Source organism: Chroicocephalus ridibundus, chromosome 6 (assembly GCF_963924245.1).
Source record: "Chroicocephalus ridibundus chromosome 6, bChrRid1.1, whole genome shotgun sequence".
NCBI classification, from domain to species: Eukaryota; Metazoa; Chordata; class Aves; order Charadriiformes; family Laridae; genus Chroicocephalus; species Chroicocephalus ridibundus.
This window is the reverse complement of record NC_086289.1, coordinates 58,780,923-58,799,503: the sequence shown is the minus strand read 5'-3', so window position 1 is coordinate 58,799,503 and position 18,581 is coordinate 58,780,923. Positions and strand designations below refer to the sequence as shown.

The window sequence follows — 18,581 nt, the reverse complement described above, 5'->3', positions numbered from 1 at the left end:
CCACCTGTCCAGTATACTTCATCCTATGTAAATGCGAGGAACGAAATGTCATTGCTTCCCGTCACACTCTACATTTCTGTATTCCAAGGTGATCTGCAGTCAGGCTAGTGGACTTCTCACGACACATACCATAAGCATCCAAAAATCATCACTGAGCCCATCATAGTATTCATTCCCTCAAAGCCAGAAGCTCTTAGCGTCTTTCTGCCCTCAGCAGCTTCTCCGTGCCTGCCTTGACAACAGGGTCAGGACCTGCTGGATTGCTCCACACTCTGTTCCTCTGAAGCAGAGAGCCTCAGCAGACCTTTTTGTCTTAACTTTTTATTTTCACCATGGACCAGAGTCAGGCTGCCTATCTACATGTTTGTTTTCAGGTCAGCAGCACTTCAGACAGACTATACCAAAATACACGTTTCTAAGTAAGTCCTAGATTTTTTTTCAAAACAGAAGTCTAAGCCTGGACTCTCCCCATCGATATACTTCTGTGTTTTAGGAACACTGCCTGGTCGAAATGACTCAGATCCAGCCAGATGAGATATAGGATCGAGTGATTTACTTTATAGAATCATAGAGCAGTTCGGGTTAGAAGAGACCTTAAAGATCATCTAGTTCCACCCCCCTGCCCTGGGCAGGGACACCTCCCACCAGCCCAGGCTGCTCCCAGCCCCGTCCAACCTGGCCTTGAACCCCTCCAGGGATGGGGCAGCCACAGCTTCTCTGGGCAGCCTGGGCCAGCGTCCCACCACCCTCACAGCAAAGAATTGCTTCCTCACATCTCATCTAAATCTCCCCTCTTCCAGCGAAAAACCGTTCCCCCTTGTCCCATGGCTCCCCTCCCTGATCCAGAGTCCCTCCCCAGCTCTCCTGGAGCCCCTTTAGGGACTGGAAGGGGCTCCAAGGTCTCTCTGGAGCCTTCTCTTCTCCAGGCTGAACCCCCCCCAGCTCTCTCAGCCTGTCCTCCCAGCAGAGGGGCTCCAGCCCTCCCAGCATCTCCGGGGCCTCCTCTGGCCCCGCTCCAACAGCTCCGTGTCCTTCTGCTGTCGGTGCCCCAGAGCTGGAGGCAGCACTGCAGGGGGGTCTCCCCCGAGCGGAGCAGAGGGGCAGAATCCCCCCCTCGCCCTGCTGCCCACGCTGCTGGGGATGCAGCCCAGGCTGCGGGGGCTTTCTGGGCTGCCAGCGCACATTGCCGGGGCGTGTTGATTCACACCTTCCATCTTACAACCACTGAATATTTTGGTTTTGTTTTGTTTTGTTTTCCTTTTCCACCCTTCAGCTTCCCTGACATAAACACTCTCCTCTTCCTGTGTCCCAACCACACTGGGCAACTGTCATCTGCTGGGGAGATAATGGGATAACCTGTGTGAAGCAAAAGCACAGAGAGTCCAAAATATCTGTTAATTGGGCTCTAGGGCATGTTTAATCCATGTTTGCTTTGCCAAATGTTGAAACAAATTTCTCTAACAACCCTGAAGTGGCAATAGCCAGGTTGGTACGTGGCACTGTCTTACAGGGAGAGGTACTGAGGAAAGGTTGGGCTTAAGGACCGTTTTGAAAGATCTCAGGACACCCATTTAGATTTGAGATTTTATTTCTTGCTGTGATGGCAGCAGAGAACAGTAAGGTCTTAAACAGCCACTTTCAGAGTGATGAGGAAGGGCAGAGAAAGCAGTGAAGGCAGCGGGCCCTCCGCAGGTCGGTGTTCGGTGCTGAGGGCACGAGAGGAGTCATGGCTTGAAGTTTCCCCCCTTCCAGTGAGGGTCCTTCCCATCTCGCTACTTGTCCTCAAGGAAGGTGCACACCTGGAGGAGATCTGAAAAGGGAAAGGACGGGGAGAAGTTCAGATCCTGCCTTTAAACACTCCCGTCCCAGCCATGCCAACAGCATCATTGCGTGGAAAATACCTTCAGTGTGCCACAAAAACATGTGTATATTAAGCACTGAACACACACTGATGGGACAGGGTGAGTTCGTTTCACTGTTTCTCAAACTGAATATTTTCTAAAGGTGAGAAAAAAATCTTTGACTGCCTTTGATGCCAGGGCAGCAGCCTTCCAGACTGTTTTCAGTTCATCCCAGGAACTTTAAGAAAAGTACACTAGCATCTTCATGAGTTATCCTCATTTTGCTTTAAAAAATTAAATGGACAGCTACAGAAGAAGCTGTCCGTGCTTGTGAGGCTAAGAACTGCAATTCCCAGACTTCTTCCCGGGGCCGCTACGGTTACCTGATGGATTGCAGGTATTGAGGCTGGCAACTGAAGCGTAGTATTGATCTCCGAGGAATTCCTTGTACGTTATTCCATCACGGAGTTTGACCAGACACTTGGTCAAGTCTTTAAACAGAAGATCCTTGGTTTTAGACTCAAACAGCTTGAACCTGTCTTCCTCGATTCCTTTTGGTCCAAACCGTTTCTGAAATAAAGGCATGAAGAAGTAAGTGTATGTAAAAAGTAGAAAGATGGCAAAATTCGGCTTGTACAGGTAGGAATCTTAGTTCTCGTTCTTCATCATCATCCAGGGGACCCCCCCGCCAAGCTCCAGAAAGTTAGGATTGACTCTTCTGTCCGTGTGGTTAGATGAGGGATCTCTCAGTGGCAGAATGAGACTGTCAAAACAACTTTTTTCCGTTTTAACAGCTCACTACCTGCAGAGCCCATCGGCAGATGCTGCCAGCAGGTCCTATGCCTCAGCCATGCCTTGAAAGCAAAAGGAGCTGACTTCCCAAGCGCCTCTCAGCAGACCCAGACGGTGGGGCAAATATTAACAATTTCAGTGTAAAATCAAAGAGAGCGGGTTTAACCTGGTTACATTTACACCAGTAGCTGTAAGCGCAGGGAGGCCGCTCTCTTCTCGGGGCTGTGCCTGACCCACCTGGGTTAGAGACCAGGCAGCCCAGAGGAGCTTCCAAAACACACCTGCAAGAGCATAGCCTGAGAAGGAGGTGATAATCTCACGTCACACAAGTATGGTGTGACAACAGCAACCGCTGCGATCCAGCTGTTACCTAAAGGTTTATTTGCTAAGGTGGCAGAGGAGAAAGAGCAGTTCGAAAGGGACGGAGGAAGGGGGAGGCTAAGGGACAAAGCTGTCACCCCATATCGGTAAGTTAAAATCTTCCACATCATGCTGACTCAGGAAACTCGGAGCATCATTGCTCTAAAAATGCAAACACGCCGCATGAAAACAACCCCAGAACATTTCTTCTGCTGTCAGCACTACTGACCTCTTGTCTCTGCAGCATCTCACTGACTTTCTTTGCTTTCTTAGGAGGCGCGACCACAGCATGGGTAGGAACTTTGGCCAGGTGGCAGGTTCTGTAATCCATGATATTTGCCCGTCGCCCGTCAGGGCACAGCAACACAAATTGGTCCATTTTCAGATCTTTGGCCCAATCTTCTTTATTTTTGCCTGTAAAGAGAATTGGTTTGGAGATTCAGAGATCTTGGGTAGCAGAAGAACGCCAGCCTCACAACATTCAAGCAAGAGGTTTGTCCCTGCCTGCATGTGCGCTGGCACTTGGACACTTGGCAGGTACAAAGGAGGCAGTAAGTAAAACTCAGGAAAGTCAACAGGATGAGTCAGACTCTCAGAGCAGGCTGGAAGATTTAGTTATATCTCCTTCCTTGCCTTTTTTCCCAAATGCGTGGAAAAAAATTCAGCCGCTGCTTTCAGAAATCTGAAGCGAACTTTTAATTTTCAGGCAAGCAGGGAGCTCGAGCACTGCGCAAAGGTGTCGAGGCAGAAGCCTGGGGTTAAGGGACCGCCTGAAGAATTGTGCAGCTGAAATTGAACGATAGTTAGCAGGGAAGCGTCTCTGGGCAGATGGCACGTGCTGACGCTTGAATTCTGCTCCCCCTGCGGGAGGAGTGAGATGGATGGGACGAGCAGGTAAAGCTTGATATTACCTTCTGCACTGGCAACAAAAATAATGCAGACAGGGGAAGGCAGCCCTGCTAAAACCTGCGCAACAGAATAACCACGTACCGTCAGTGTTTTCCTGCACAGTTGAATGCTTAACAAAGGCCACATCCCCCCGCTCGACCAGACACCTGGGAAGTACAAAGAAAGGCAAGTGACGTGGATGCTTGAATCCTGGCCCTTTCCCACAGATTTGATTCTGACCTATGTCTTATTTTGTAAAATTAATCTCCGAGGACACCCAGGTCTAGGACCCCCGCCATGACTATGTTAAGGATATCTGAAACACAGTCTTTTGATGTAAATGAAACAAGATTCATTCCCTTTTTAAATTCACTCACAGCATGAATTACCTAGACTCAATCTGGTACTGAGTGGATACAGAGGAGGTGGCACGGGGGCTGACCTCTGGTCTCTGGGCTTTTTAGAGGAAGGCTCATTTTAACTAAGGCAAGCAGTATTTTTAGCAGGGAGTGTCTAGCAGCAGTACTGTTTGCGGGTCCCCATCTTTTAGCACCCTTTATTTGAGTTAAAAGTGTAGCCCTGCTGGCATTGTAAGAGGTCTGGCCAAAATGCTTGTGTCTCTCCAGGTTTACCCGGGGGCACCAGGACATTAGTTTTACAGAATGGGAACATTTTACTTCATTTTGCAGGAAGATGCATAAAGAAAAAAAAAATAGCTTATGTATAATATTACAGACTCAGTGTAATATTACTTTATATACTTCAATACTGTAATGGAGAAAAAGAGGTGGTCAGCAAATCAGCATCAACATGAGTCTGTACTCCGTATGTGATCTACCCATAACCTCTGTGATTAGCCCCAGGGTATTTGAGAGTGCCTGGAGTGTTCCCACCACCTACCGGAAAGCTCCCGTATATCCATAGTATTTCTCATGGCTGCTGGCAACGCACTGCTCCGGCGGGACCCCCCCTGAGCCCTTGCAGAGTTGGCAGAGGCGGGAGTTAGGAGGAGACCCAGGAGCACAGCCCTCACTGAAGTATTCGTCTGAAGGCAGGAACAGAAAAAAAAATCACTTTTCCTGCACTGAAAAGTTAGGTTTTCTTTTAATAATACGTTCTCGTGCTGGATTTGTATGAGCGGTCCCTGGGAGCTGGAAACAGGCCGTGAGAAGGAGCACGATTTAGTGGACAGCAAATCGCGTGCATCCAGTTTTCACTGTGAGACTTGTGTCTTGTTATTATTGATAATGAAGCGGGGCCTAAGGCTCAATTGCAATAGGCACTCTCTTGGCGTTGAAAGCAGGATGGTTTTGCTGCAAACCTCTCCTAGCTCATGCAGAGCCAGCCCAAGCCTCCACAGCCTTTAGGGATCGGCTGAGTTGCATTTGGCAGCGATGCCAGAGCTCTGGGGGAAGAAGGGACAGTGGGCAAGGCAGGCAGGAGGATGGAGAGGCTGAGTCTACAACTTACTGACATTGGTATCTTCTTGCGGTTAGAGATTTCCTTTTAATAATTACATGCATAATTTGCCTTGGTCAATAATATTTCCAGATTATTTTGGTTGGACTGTAATTCTCACCGATTGAAAGTTGGATGTAGAAGTTGATCTGAACAATCTCTAAAGTCCCAGAGCCAACGCAGACTTTTACCTCCTTATTCTCAGACAGTCACACCAGTCCCTCTACGTTTCTTGAACGAAGATCAACCTCTGTCCCCTTTTCTCAGCCCTTCCCCTCCCTTCTGAGATTCATAAACCCATCCTTTACCCCTGCTCCACACCCTGCCCAAGCACCAGGCCCCCTATACCTGGGCCAGCCTGTATTCCCTTTTTGGGAATACCTTTTGGGCTGCTGCAAAGGGAAGGGGAGAGATGCGAAAAGAAAGCAAAGCCCCCCGGGACAGCTGGTGTGCCGTATCCTACCCTGATGCAGTCACCAACAGCCTAAAACTTTGCTCAGTGAAACCTTAAGTAACAGAGACTTCTCCATTTCCCACCTCCAGGTGGAGATCTTTGAGGCACAAGAAATTTGGAGATCGGACGAAGGATGGGAAAACATTTTTGCAAGCGGATTCCCAGCTTGAAGAAACGGATGCAAAACCCGACTCACCGAAGTTGCAGTTCCCCGTCTTGTTGTGAATCAAGCCCATGGGGATGTTCCAGCCAGCAGTTCTCCCGACACCGGTGTGACATGACTTCTTGCCCTGCAGGCTGTTCCATGTGATATCGCTGTCTGATTTCTTTGCAACAGCCACAGCAAAGTAGGATGCTTTCAGAAGATAAAATAGAGGAGAATTAAGGGCTGACCCGAGGATCCCACCCTGCTCCCTTAGGAGAGCATTGGCTCCACTTGGGAGAGGCCACCTATGAACCGCGCAGCAGAAATACTTTGCGCTTATAAACAATTTGCCAGGCAGCGACCACAGAAGAGTTTGCAGGTGTGATGCACCTATTCCCACCATGCTCCTGGGAAATTGTTATCCCTGACATTTCCCTGTCCCCCAAAACTCTGACACTTGGGTATGCAAGAAGGCTATAGCAAAACATACATAATGTCTTATCCCCTCACGATTTCTTATCCCCTCTTTAGCAAGAGGCAAAACCCTTCCCTTCTCTCCCTCTTCCCATTTCTATAAGGAACAATTTCCTAATGCTACAACCCAGACCTTCTTTCCCTGTTCGCAGCCCTGGCACCGTTATGGTGTGACTGTGCTCCACACAACAGCAACTAAGCACAAATCTCTGCCCCTGTCACATGCTTTGCCTTGATATCTGTTTGCAGACCCAGAATTTCCATCTGACTACTAAATTTGTCTCCCAAATGTTGAATATCTACATTGGACACAGTGGCTCTCTGTGTGGAGACTGGCCATTTATTCTCCACTCATGACTGCATATGTATTTTTCTGCTTATATCCATCAAGACTGTTTTCTGTCCCTCTCTTGTCGGTAATTACCTGGTTCTCCTTCTGTTTTGCTGCATTGACTGAAATCTGAGGGAGGGAAAAAGAAGAAGATATTAGATAAAAGATACGGCAAATCCACAAAAGGATTGAGCTCACTAATTTCTGGAGAAACTTCATTGTAGAGGTGACTATTTCAGGTAACACCTTGTGTGTCAACAGAACAAAGCACGGCCTCCAGCTGCTCCTCTGAGCTAAACCAACAAGTTTTGCCGAGGCCGATGCTAAAGGACGGAGACATCATGACGGGGACCTGGGGGTTCTAATTGACAAGCGGCTGAACATGAGCCAGCAGTGTGCCCAGCTGGCCAAGAAAGCCAATGGCATCCTGGCTTGTATTAGAAATAGTGTGACCAGCAGAAGGAGGGAGGTGATTGTCCCCCTGTACTCAGCATTGGGCTCAATATGAGAGAGATACCGAGGTGCTGGAGCGAGTGCAGAGGAGGGCAACGCAGCTGGTGAAGGGCCTGGAGAATAAATCTTATGAGGAGCGATTGAAGGAGCTGGGATTGTTTAGTTTGAGGAAGAGGAGGCTGAGGGGAGACGTCATCACTCTCTACGACTACTTGAAAGGACATTGTAGAGAGGTTGGTGCTGGTCTCTTCTCACAGGCAATTAGCGATAGAACGAGAGGGAATGGCTTTAAGCTGCAACAGGGTAGGTTTAAACTGGACATTAGGAAAAAATTCTTCTCCGAAAGAGTGGTCAGGGAGGTGGTGGAGTCACCATCCCTGAGTGTGTTTAAGAGTCGTTTAGATGTGGTGTTGGGGGATATGGTGTAGGGGAGAACTTTGTAGAGTGGGGTTGATGGTTGGACTCGGCGATCCCAAGGGTCTTTTCCAACCTAAATGATTCTATGATTGTATGATTGTATGATTACAATGAAGAAGATAGGTCGTTGTGTTCCTGACTCAATGCCCACTGTCCCAGGGCTCTTCCACCTTTGTGGAAAGACGAGGCACGCAGCAGTGAGCAGAGTTGCCTCAGAGCACCGTGTGTTTTCTGCAGGATGCAGCACTGAGGCTGCCTTCTAAATTTTAGAATAAAAAGGAGGCTTTTGCGCCAGCCTCTCCCCCACCCCCTGGACCCAGAGGGGCAGCCCAGGCTGTGCTTACCGTCATAGTTTTCTCCCATCACTGGCACCAAGCCACACACGCCAGCAGTGTAGACAAAACCTCCATCTAAGCTGATAGCATCTGCTTCGCCTTTCTGCAAAGAAAATGGCACAGCAATGAAACAACGCTGTCCCAGACCAGTACTTTTCAGAAATCAGATCATAAGCACTCAATTGCACTCAATTATGGGCCCTCAAGAAGTTCAACCAGGCCAAGTGCAGGGTCCTGCGCCTGGGTCGGGACAATCCCAAGCACAAATCCAGACTGGGCAGAGAACGGACTGAGAGCAGCCCTGAGAAGAAGGACTTGGGGGTGTTGGTGTTTGAAAAGCTCAACACGAGCCAGCAATGTGCGCTGGCAGCCCAGAAATCCCCTGCACCCTGGGCTGCATCCCCAGCAGCGTGGGCGGCAGGGCGAGGCGGGGGATTCTGCCCCTCTGCTCCGCTCTGGGGAGACCCCCCTGCAGTGCTGCCTCCAGCTCTGGGGCACCAACAGCAGAAGGACACGGAGCTGTTGGAGCGGGGCCAGAGGAGGCCCCGGAGATGCTGGGAGGGCTGGAGCCCCTCTGCTGGGAGGACAGGCTGAGAGAGCTGGGGGGGTTCAGCCTGGAGAAGAGAAGGCTCCAGAGAGACCTTGGAGCCCCTTCCAGTCCCTAAAGGGGCTCCAGGAGAGCTGGGGAGGGACTCTGGATCAGGGAGGGGAGCCATGGGACGAGGGGGAACGGTTTTACACTGAAAGAGGGCGGATTTAGATGAGATGTGAGGAAGCAATTCTTTGCTGTGAGGGTGGTGGGACGCTGGCCCAGGTTGCCCAGAGAAGCTGTGGCTGCCCCATCCCTGGAGGGGTTCAAGGCCAGGTTGGACGGGGCTGGGAGCAGCCTGGGCTGGTGGGAGGTGTCCCTGCCCAGGGCAGGGGGGTTGGACTTAAAGATGATCTTTAAGGTCCCTTCCAACCCAAACCATTCTATGATTCTAATGTAAGAGAGAAGGGTTTGGGGCTAAAGGGACACGAGAGGCCATCTTTTAGCATGTGGGTAGACGAGGTCTCGCTGATGCAAACGGAGTTTTGAAATTATCGCTCCTGTGTGCTCGTAACCACCTCCAGCAGCAGCTCACCTCCCCAGGCACTTGCAGGCTCAGGCGTGTGTCTCTCCCAGCCTGCTTCCCTGCCACACAGATTTCTTTATCTCACCTGTCATTTCAAGTTTCCCTTTTGTGTTGTCTTCATGGTACTGACCCAACCCTCTGAGCTGCCACCAGCATCCTCCTCTATGCTATGGAGTCACTCCTTTTCCAAGCAGGCAACCATTTTTTCTCCGCATTTTACAGAATTTGTATTTTGCCTTCGTTTTCCAAATAAAAAGTTACTTCACATCAGAAAATTGCTTTTTATTTAGGAAACTCCAAAATAGAACACTGTCCACTAAAATTTTTTGAAAAATGTTAATTGGTGAAAAACTAGCGAAGCCTTTTCACTGTGATGAGGGTGGTTTCTGCCTGCTGGCATTTTTTGCAAAGCTCCCAATATTTTGTTTTAAAATCTACCCCCTGCTCTGCTCCATCTATTCCCAGGCTGAAAAAAAGCAACGCTGCTTTCCGTCTGAAAGGTTCACAGGGAGAAGAAAAGGCCAAAAAAAAAAGCCATACCATGATCTTAATAATGCAGTCCTTGGTGTCTTCTGCCACGATGCACTCCACCTCCCCGTTGCTCATCACACTCCAGAGGTCACACTTGCTCTTCTCATTCTTGCCTACTGCGCACCACCGGGTCTTGTTTTCTCTGCGGTTGGAGCTCAACTGATCTGTAAAACCGGCGGAGGAAAAAAAGGATAAGCCTTAGAGCCCTGCTGAGCAATAAGGCTACAAACAAGCTACTTCATGGGACTCAGCCATGAAACCACGAAACCACGAAATGTACACACCAACCTGCTTCTGCAAGGGATTCTTGTTTAAAAAGCCCTGGGCTGGCGTGAAAGGAAGGGATGATTCTTAAGCTGAAAATTAACTTACGGGCCAGAAAGGAGAATTTCTGCCTAACACAAGCCATTCACGCAGATTCGTGTTAGCTAAAACATCACAACCACTAAACCACCACGCATTAATCGTACTTGGTATTGTTGCCTGTAATATTTCTCCAGACCTCACCGCCCAGACAACCGTGAGACTAAGACCAGACCAAGCTGGAAAAATACAACCTGGTTATGTTTCGGTGAAGTGGCATTTGAATAATCTGTTTTGGTGCTACATGAAGTCCATGCACCTCCTTCCACAAATGCTGAGCCTGTAACAGAGATCTCTGAGCAACTATACATTTTAAGTGGATTTGTGGGGACATTTGTTGGATGTTCGTCTCTCAGAAAGCCAGCGAGGACGTCAGTAAAAGCTTGATGAATGTAGACAGAAATAAAGGACACTGTTTCCCTCAAGTGGCCAATACTGCACCTGGTGTCCCGGGATGCTCCTTCCTCTTATGTCCCAGAAATTGCTTTTCTAAACAGCAGTTTTGACCATGCCCAATCCCTGTCACCGGCTGAATAACCGTGGGCAATTGTTGTTGTTGTGATCGTGGTGAAGGGACAAGGGGTGGAGCGTGTGTGTAAATTTTCCACCTCTGTCGGTGCGGTGATGGTGTTATTTGGCATCAACAAATTCCTTTTGCGGATGTAAGTGAGTTTTGTGAAGGTTGTGTGATTTTAATAATACCTTTCACAGGAAATATTTTGCAGAGAATACTGTCTGTGTTTGAAAAAATTGTGTCCCTTTTCCCGGATGTATTTGCTGATCCCATCTCTTCAGTGCAGCTCACGCTGACACGACATTAGTATTTCCTGTCCTGCCTACCTTCCTGAAGGCTCTGGATGGCACTGTAGTACTCAAAGCCAAGGTAGAGCTGGGAATCCATCAGAGGCGGGATACGCTTCAGCTGTACAGCAGAGTCTTTGAAAAGTAAGTCTTTGAGGCCTGGCTCCTTCTTGCCAGGTGGCCCAAAGAGATGGAAGGCGCCGGTTGTGCCCACGCCAAATTTTTCCTGCCATGGGGAAAAATAACCAGCAAATGACTGTACCAAAGTGCTTGGAAAGCTGGAGAGAGCAAGCAAATCCAGGGGACATAAGAGGGGATGCTAGGGGAAGGAAAGAAGAGCTAGACGATACCTGTGCTTTTGAGAGAAAGTTCCAGATGTCATCAACCTTGTTGTCATCTCGAGCCACAACGGCATGAGCAGGCACCCTGGCCCAGTGACAGGCTTTGTAGTTGTCCACGGGCTGACGGCTGCCATCCAGACAGAGCAGCTCGTACTCATTCTTCTCCTCTGGGGCATTTTCTGGAAGAAGGGAGGAACCATGAGTTGCATCACCATGAAAATAGACCCAAAAAAAAGCCAGTCCAGGGCAGCTTTGTAGTGAATTTATTTCTGTGGAAGCTCAGGGGAGAATTCTTCACAGAAGAGGGTTTGGGGGTCATCATGGTCATACAAAGGCAATGAATTATGTCTGTCTCTGTCATAACTAACCCGACAGTAAGAGGATTTATGTGGCAGTAGTGCCTAGACAACCAGGCATGTACGAATAGATACAAATACAAATAGATTTACAAACACCGTACAAATGGATTGAACAGGTCAGGAGCCGCATGGGGTCTGTAAAGGCCAGTAGGCCAGTACATCAAGGCTGAAAACAGAGCCCACGTCAGAGATCACAGGGTTACAGGAGAATTCAGGTGGGAAGGGACCTCTGAAGATCTTCAGTCCAAGCCCCTGCGCAAAGCAGACCAGGCTGCTTACGAAGAATCGAAAACCTCCAAGGATGGAGAGTGCACAGCTGTCCCGGGCAACCTGTCCCACTATTTGACTGACCTCAAGGGGAAAAAACTTTCCCTTTGTATCTGGTCCAGACCTTTCTTGTTTCAGTTTGTGATTATTGTTCCTCATCTTTCCACCGTCCTGATTATTGTTCCTCATCTTTCCACCGTCCACCTCCATAAAGATCTTGGCTCTACCTTCTTGGTAATCTTCTTGTAGGCACAAGCAGACTGCTCTGAGGTCCCCCCAAAGCCATCTCTTACCCAGGCTGATCAAGCCCACCCTGCTGAGCGTCGCCTCACAGGTCAAGTGACCCTGCCCCGTGACCACCTTGGTGGCCCTCCACTAAGCTCATTGCAGGTCCTAGGCATGCCAGGCCATCTTCTGTCTCCGAGAGTTGTAGAGTTAGTGAACTCTTGCTGTGGGCTGAATTCCCTCCAAAAATCCCTCCCAGAGGGATGGGTGAGTGTAATTACCTACACAGTTGCTCACCCTGCATTTGCTGTGGTTAACGTTACAGCTGTCTCTGAGATGTGGCACCCACCATAATACCATTGAACTTAAAACAAGCAGGTTTTCCTTCTTCAAAGAAGAACGCCACAGAAGAAAAAGTGGACCCCACCACAATCATATTTTTCAGTAACAAGGATGAGTCAGTCCACAGTGTGCCAAACTTGTTTCTAGAGATGAAAGGAGAAGAGGTTTGGGGCAAATCTGGAGAGGAATGAAAGTCTGCATAGTGTAGACTAATTGCAGGACAGATTGGCAGTGAGAGCTTGGACTGGAAAGGAGAGAAACAAGTGATCTCACAGGCCTACCTTGAACAGTTGTGTGTTTCACAAAAGCCACATCTCCTTTTCCATCTTTCAGACAGCTGCAGGTGGGAGGAACAGAAGAGATGTTAAAAAAACAGACATTGTGGCTCCTTATCTCCTGTTCCAGCAAATTGCTTCGTCACAAACCAAAACCACAGAGGAGCTGTCTTCCCCCCCCCAGAAAAGCTATGCTGGAAGGGAAGAGGTTGTAATGACAGAGAAGTAGTGCTCAAAAAGCCTGGTTAGACTTAGCACAATGCTAATGCTGTGTACTCCTAAGTGTGTGCAAAACCATACAACCCAGCTGCCGCTCTCATCTCCCGCTAGCTGCCTGCTGGTTATTACTAATTGAATCTTTAATTACCAGCAGTCCCAGTTGTTCTATAAATTCAGTCTCCTCAGGACCCCTGATTACAACACAGCCCTCCCTGGTATAATGAAAACTTGCATGTGTCAGGGCTAGAATACTTCCCCAAAGGAAAAATAACTTTCACTCACTGAAAAGCTCCGGAATATCCAGAATAAGGTCCTGTGCGAGAGCATTTGGTTTTGGAGTCCCCTTTGCACTGACGGCACAGTTTTTGTTCAGTGGTGGCCCCAGGCACGCAGCTGGCAGAGAAAAAGTTGGCCACCGCTATGGATGAGAAAGAAGCAATAGTTAGTCTAAAATTCACTTTTACAAAGAGCTGGAAGGGAGGGTATGCATAAAGAATGTCGGTGACTCGACTGCTCTGCGAGCCACCTCTGGACCTCCACAGAAGACAGGGCAACATCGGTTTCATCGTACCACCATCCCTGAACATCAGCCTGTTTATCTCGCCGTTTCCCACCTCACCTTGCTCGATGGAGCCGGAGTCTTTGCCTTCCCACTTGATGTCTCCCCGGTGGAGGAGTGTCCCAATTGGGATGTTCCAGCCAGCGGACCTGCCCAGGCCCGTGTGGCAGGAGGTCTTGCCCTGTAAGTCATCTATTGTGAAGCCTGTTCCCTTCTTCACAACGGCCACAGCATAGTAACTGGTTGTGGAGCCTGCAGCGCAGGAAAAAGCAGGATTTAGGAACATTTCAAATCCTGCCAAACCCCCAGTTTCAGAGAATAAAGTGCTGCACTTCCAAATAATTAGCAACTTTGTTTGAACACTCGTAGTTTTCCCATTTTCTTAGGGATAAGCTACACTGTTAATATTGAACCAACGATGCACATTACAACTTGTAATAATAAGTGACCTGAAAATACTGTTACATGCAAAATTCTTTGCCACTGGACAGATGTCAGACGTGCCCATCATTTTATAAGAATGCTTCAAGAAGCCTTTTTGGCAAATCTTCTTTGGCAAGTCTTTTCTCAATTGCCGTTGCCCACTGAAGCACACATGTAAGCCTTGCGAGAATGAAATTCCACATTTAGTCTTTAAAATTATACCTAGTCCACCACATGATACGCAAGTGACTTAGGTTTGGGGGTGGTAGAGACCACAGCCTTCCATTTAATATCTGTATTTTCTTAGCTACCATTTTGGGAACGACTCTGTGGTGTTTCTTTGATCCTGAATATTGTGTACAAACAGGCTGAAGTCCAGGACAGAGGTCAAAAGAGACTGGGGGCTTTGAACACGGTGGGATTGCATGAGGCAAGAAAGACAAAAATGGAGAAATAACATCTGTCCAGCTCCCAAGAGAAAGATGGGAGAGATGAAGAACAGTACAGAAAGCGAGCAGGGATGGAGCAACAGAGCTAATTCTTATCAGAAGGGATTGCTGCAGAGAACTTTTTATGCTTTTTTTCTTTTTTTCTGGGCATAGCTTACACCTCTTGCCTCAGTAGTCTCAACTGGGTGTTCTTCCACAACCACTAATGGCAATGCTGCTGCCTCTTCAATCTTTTTTTTTTTTTTGCCTTCATGACTTCGCAGGGAGAGATCCAGGTTATCTGTGCTAACTAGCTCAGTGTTTTACCCACATAGGTCAAGGTCACAGAAAGCAGATCTCTGGGACAAGCATAATTTTTATGCCACGCTTCAGGACAACCATGGTTTCTGCTCATGGTGCTCTCCTTCCATGGCCACTGCATTATCGTGGGATCAGTGACTTTCCTCACAGCTAATGTCAGAAATGGAGGACTGGCTCTCCTCCTTTCCATTGCAGTGACTCTATGGCCATGGGCGATAGTCACATTTTGGTGTAACTGCCCCCCATCCCTTCCCCTCTGGGATCTGGAAGCCAGGGGCAATATCTCAGACACACCACAGAAATAAGCATAGAATCATAGAACAGCTTGGGTTGGAAGGGACCTTTAAAGGCCATCTAGTCCACCCTCCTGCCCTGGGCAGGGACACCTCCCACCAGCCCAGGTTGCTCCAAGCCCTGTCCAACCTGGCCTTGAACACCCCCAGGGATGGGGCAGCCACAGCTTCTCTGGGCAACCTGGGCCAGGGGCTCACCATCCCCATCATAAAAAATTTCTTCCTTTTATCTAGTCTAAGTCTTCCCTCTTTTAGTTTAAAGCCATTACCCCTTGTCCTATTGCAACAGGCCCTGCTAAAAAGTCCCTCCCTGTCTTTCTTGTAAGCCTCCTTGAACTACGGAAAGGCCACAATAAGGTGTCCCCGGAGCCTTCTCTTCTCCAGGCTGAACAACTCGGAGTAATAATGTGGGAGCTCTGTGTGGAAAGGGTGGCCTTTGCACTTCTACTTTGTTACCACCACTTGGCTTAAAAATACTGCATGAAAACGTACCTCCACTTTGTTCGTAGACCTCAGCAGCTACGGGCTTCAGCTTGTAGGGGGCAAGGCCTGCCTCAAAAACTTGACCGCCGTCCAAGCTAATGGCATCTGCTTCGTTATTCTAAACAACAAAAAGATTTCCATCGATAAACAAAGAGCAGGGACACACGAGGGAAAATGCTTCCCTGGAGTCTCTCCTGGATCCTTGTGGGTGAGTCCTCCTCTACAGAGGGATCACAGATGACTCAAAGGAAACCCCAACCTTCTCCAGGCTGCTGAAACACCCTCAGCGCCCAGCACGGATATTTGCTGCCCACTCACCGAAATGGCTTTTATGCAGTCGAGGTACGTTGTTTTCTGCAGGCAACTCAATGCAACACTCTCTTGTTGCATGAGGTCCCTTAGACTATTGCATTTGTTCTCTTCTGCTACAGATATTGTGCACCATCGGATGTTCGGCTTGGGAGGAGCAGCAAAACACAGAGCTGTAGAAAGAACCAGAAACAAATAGTCTGAGAGAGGTAAAAAGGCACCACGTGGAGAGAAAAAGCTTCTCTGAATACACGATCTCTGGCTCCCTGCAGTCCTGGCCTCAGGTGATGGCTGGGTGCAGGATCTCCCTTGCACATCTCCTAAGTCATGCAGGAAGACCGTTTCTTTCTTGCCTGACATGTGCACCTTCAGGAACATCTGGGAGGATCATTTCTGTCCCCGGGTAACAGTTGTCCTGCACAGCATCGCGATTCAAGCAGCCTGAGCTCACGGCAACTTCCACGGGAGAAGGAAAACAAATCAACAGAAATCAAACTCACGACTTCGCGAAAAGGGGGAGAAAAGTGGGTCCATTCAAGCAGTGTCTTTGCAAACAAGCCCGGAGAGAGAGCAGCCAGACTATATTCAGTATGTTGCCATACATGACCTCCTTGGCAGCCAGATGATCTGATATATTTAACTGTCTCTTTATGTCTCACCTCCTCCACTACTCCCAGTAACAGAGATGTCATCCCACCTCCGCAGTCCTCTCTCCTAAGAGTCCCCCAACCAGTAAATTCAGCTGACTGGATGCTCTGGGAGACTAACAAAGCAAAGACCTCAGGTGGACACAGGTTCATGTCTCCTTCAGCAACCTAAACACCAGAAACATTGGAAACTTGCAGTTGAAGTATGTGGCCAGCCCGTGCTGCACACTTCACCTTAACTCTGTCCTGGCAGGACCGTGCAGACCGAGAGGCCCTCCAAACCCTCCATGGCACATTTCATTCCAACGTCTCCAGATTAACCTGTGGTCTTTCCGCTTTCCCTTTCACCTCTGAAATATTCTCTCTTCATTTTTGAGCCATAACTCTGCCAGCAGACACCTCCCCTCCTCCCAGTGGAGATGCTGAATTTGGCCACAGGGAGAATCCTTAGCCTTAATTCCTACTGCCATCATTTATGTTTTTCAAATCTGGGCTGCACAAAGCCACGGTCACCTTAATCTAGTGGTGACGACCATCCTGCCCTGGACAGAGGCTGGACGGGGACCTCCTGAGGGACTCTCTGTGGCTGCACGGGTGGACAGTGGGAAGGCAATGGGAGCCCGAGTGCCACGATGTCTGCTGCAGAGCTTTTTGGGCAACCTCTTGGCTCCCTCCGTGCAGGGGAGGAGGAGGAGGGACTCTTCACCGTTAATGAGACATCATTGCATGGTAGCACTCATCAAAAGTGCTTGAGGACTTTCCGATGCCAGCAGCACAGGGAGCACTTCCCACCAGAGGACATTAATCACCACCGCGCTTCCAGGGGGATCAGATGAGACCCACTGCCTACTCCAAGAAGGGGACCCCTCTTTCCCTTTCCAGGCAGCGGTCCCCAGGTCAGGTGCAGATGGCAGCAATCTCCTTGCCGTGGCCACCTGCCCGTCGCCTGCCAAAACTACAAGCAGTGAGAGAAATAATTGCTTTAAGCAGAGCCAGCTCTGCAGCACCACGATTTAGGCAGAAAATACACAGGAGCCTGAGCAAAGAGCAGCAGCAGCAGCAGGATGGAGCAGCGCAGGAGCAGGGGGGGAACCATGCGGAGTCTTCCGTTATTTAAGCTCTATTCTATTGCCACTGCCTTCAGGTTTAACCCAACACACATGCAGGCTTGGCAGGCAGGTCCTGCTCTAGTTTCTCCCCCCCTGGCTGAACCCCCGCTCCTCTTCCGGCACAGCAGTTGGCCGGAGGGTGATGTTTCCCTTCGCCCTGCGGCAGTAGGAGCAGGGAGCCTCTCCCAAGCAGTTTCCTCCCCGGCGGTGCGTGCCGAGCATCCCTCCTCCGTGCCAGCCGGCTGCTCAGCAGCTTGCTGCGGAGATCTGCAGCCTCCCTCCAGCCTCCATGGACTGTCCCAAGGAAAAAGCTGCTGTCGTTAATGCTCAAAACACTGTTCTTGTTGACAGAGATCCACAGCTGCCAAAACAAAGCATCTGGCAGGTGCTCCTTTGCTTTTATTTAACAGCTGTCTGGGTCCTGCAGCTCTAAAACAGCCTCGCCTAGGGGGAAAGCCTGGGGTCCTGGGACGTTTTGACTCTTCCTTTCCCCAAAAAACTGCTTTCAGCAGACACTTACCCACTATCCCGAAGGACAGCGCAGTAGAGAGTACGAGTTTCATACTTGAGCAGGGAGTGAGGTGCCGAGGAGGGGGTGCAGCAGCCTTGGTCACAGACTGTCCCCTCCAAGTCTGTGATGGCTCTGGAACCGCTTTCTTCCCTTTTTATAGAGGAACAGCCCTGGCTGTGTTTGCAGAAGCAATGACCTAACGCTGTTTGTCCTTCCTTGTTTCTCAATAGCTCCTAAATCGCCCCCCTCCCTGGATCAGCCCATTTTTAGGAAGCCTTTCACTTTGGCACTGAACCCCTCTGCCAGCAGGAGTCGGAGCAGGGCAAGGTGCTTTTCATTTTACAAGGGGCTTCAGATGGAAAATTCCCAAGTTGTGACATTCGAATTCCCCTGCGGGCTGAAACGCCACAGGAGGGGCTATTTTCTTTGTGCTAGCCACCCCCTGCCTTGCACAGCCTAATCTCAGAAAGTCCCTGCTTGGGGCTGGCTCCAGCCCCGAGTTTTGCATATTTGCCGGTAACTGCTGCCGCTGTGCCCGTCGCCCTTTGGCTTGCAGCACCCGGAGTGCCTGCCCGCTCCCTTGCACTCTCTTGGCAACAGCAACGGGGTTGAAAGGCAGTAAATGTTCCTTCCACATGATCTGGCAAGCTTCTTGCACAGGCAAAGAAAGTCAAAGGCAGTGACCAGACAGCTCGATACGTGCCCTGCAGCC

At 49.4% G+C, this 18,581-nt stretch overlaps 1 protein-coding gene across 1 annotated transcript; it reads right to left on the bottom strand.

Annotated features, from left to right (window-relative positions):
• Window positions 1-1,570: 1,570 nt before the first annotated feature.
• On the bottom strand, window positions 1,571-18,033 carry TF (transferrin). Its single transcript, XM_063339974.1, has 17 exons — window positions 17,879-18,033; window positions 15,612-15,775; window positions 15,303-15,411; window positions 13,406-13,597; window positions 13,069-13,204; window positions 12,574-12,629; window positions 11,109-11,278; window positions 10,798-10,984; window positions 9,604-9,758; window positions 7,958-8,051; window positions 6,837-6,872; window positions 5,990-6,148; window positions 4,782-4,926; window positions 3,984-4,048; window positions 3,223-3,407; window positions 2,225-2,411; window positions 1,571-1,810 (listed from the first exon to the last, which is right to left on the bottom strand). Exons 1-17 carry the CDS (start codon window positions 17,919-17,921, stop codon window positions 1,773-1,775), a joined length of 2,121 nt encoding a protein of 706 aa, XP_063196044.1. The 5' UTR covers window positions 17,922-18,033; the 3' UTR covers window positions 1,571-1,772.
• Between the last annotated feature and the right edge of the window lie 548 nt (window positions 18,034-18,581).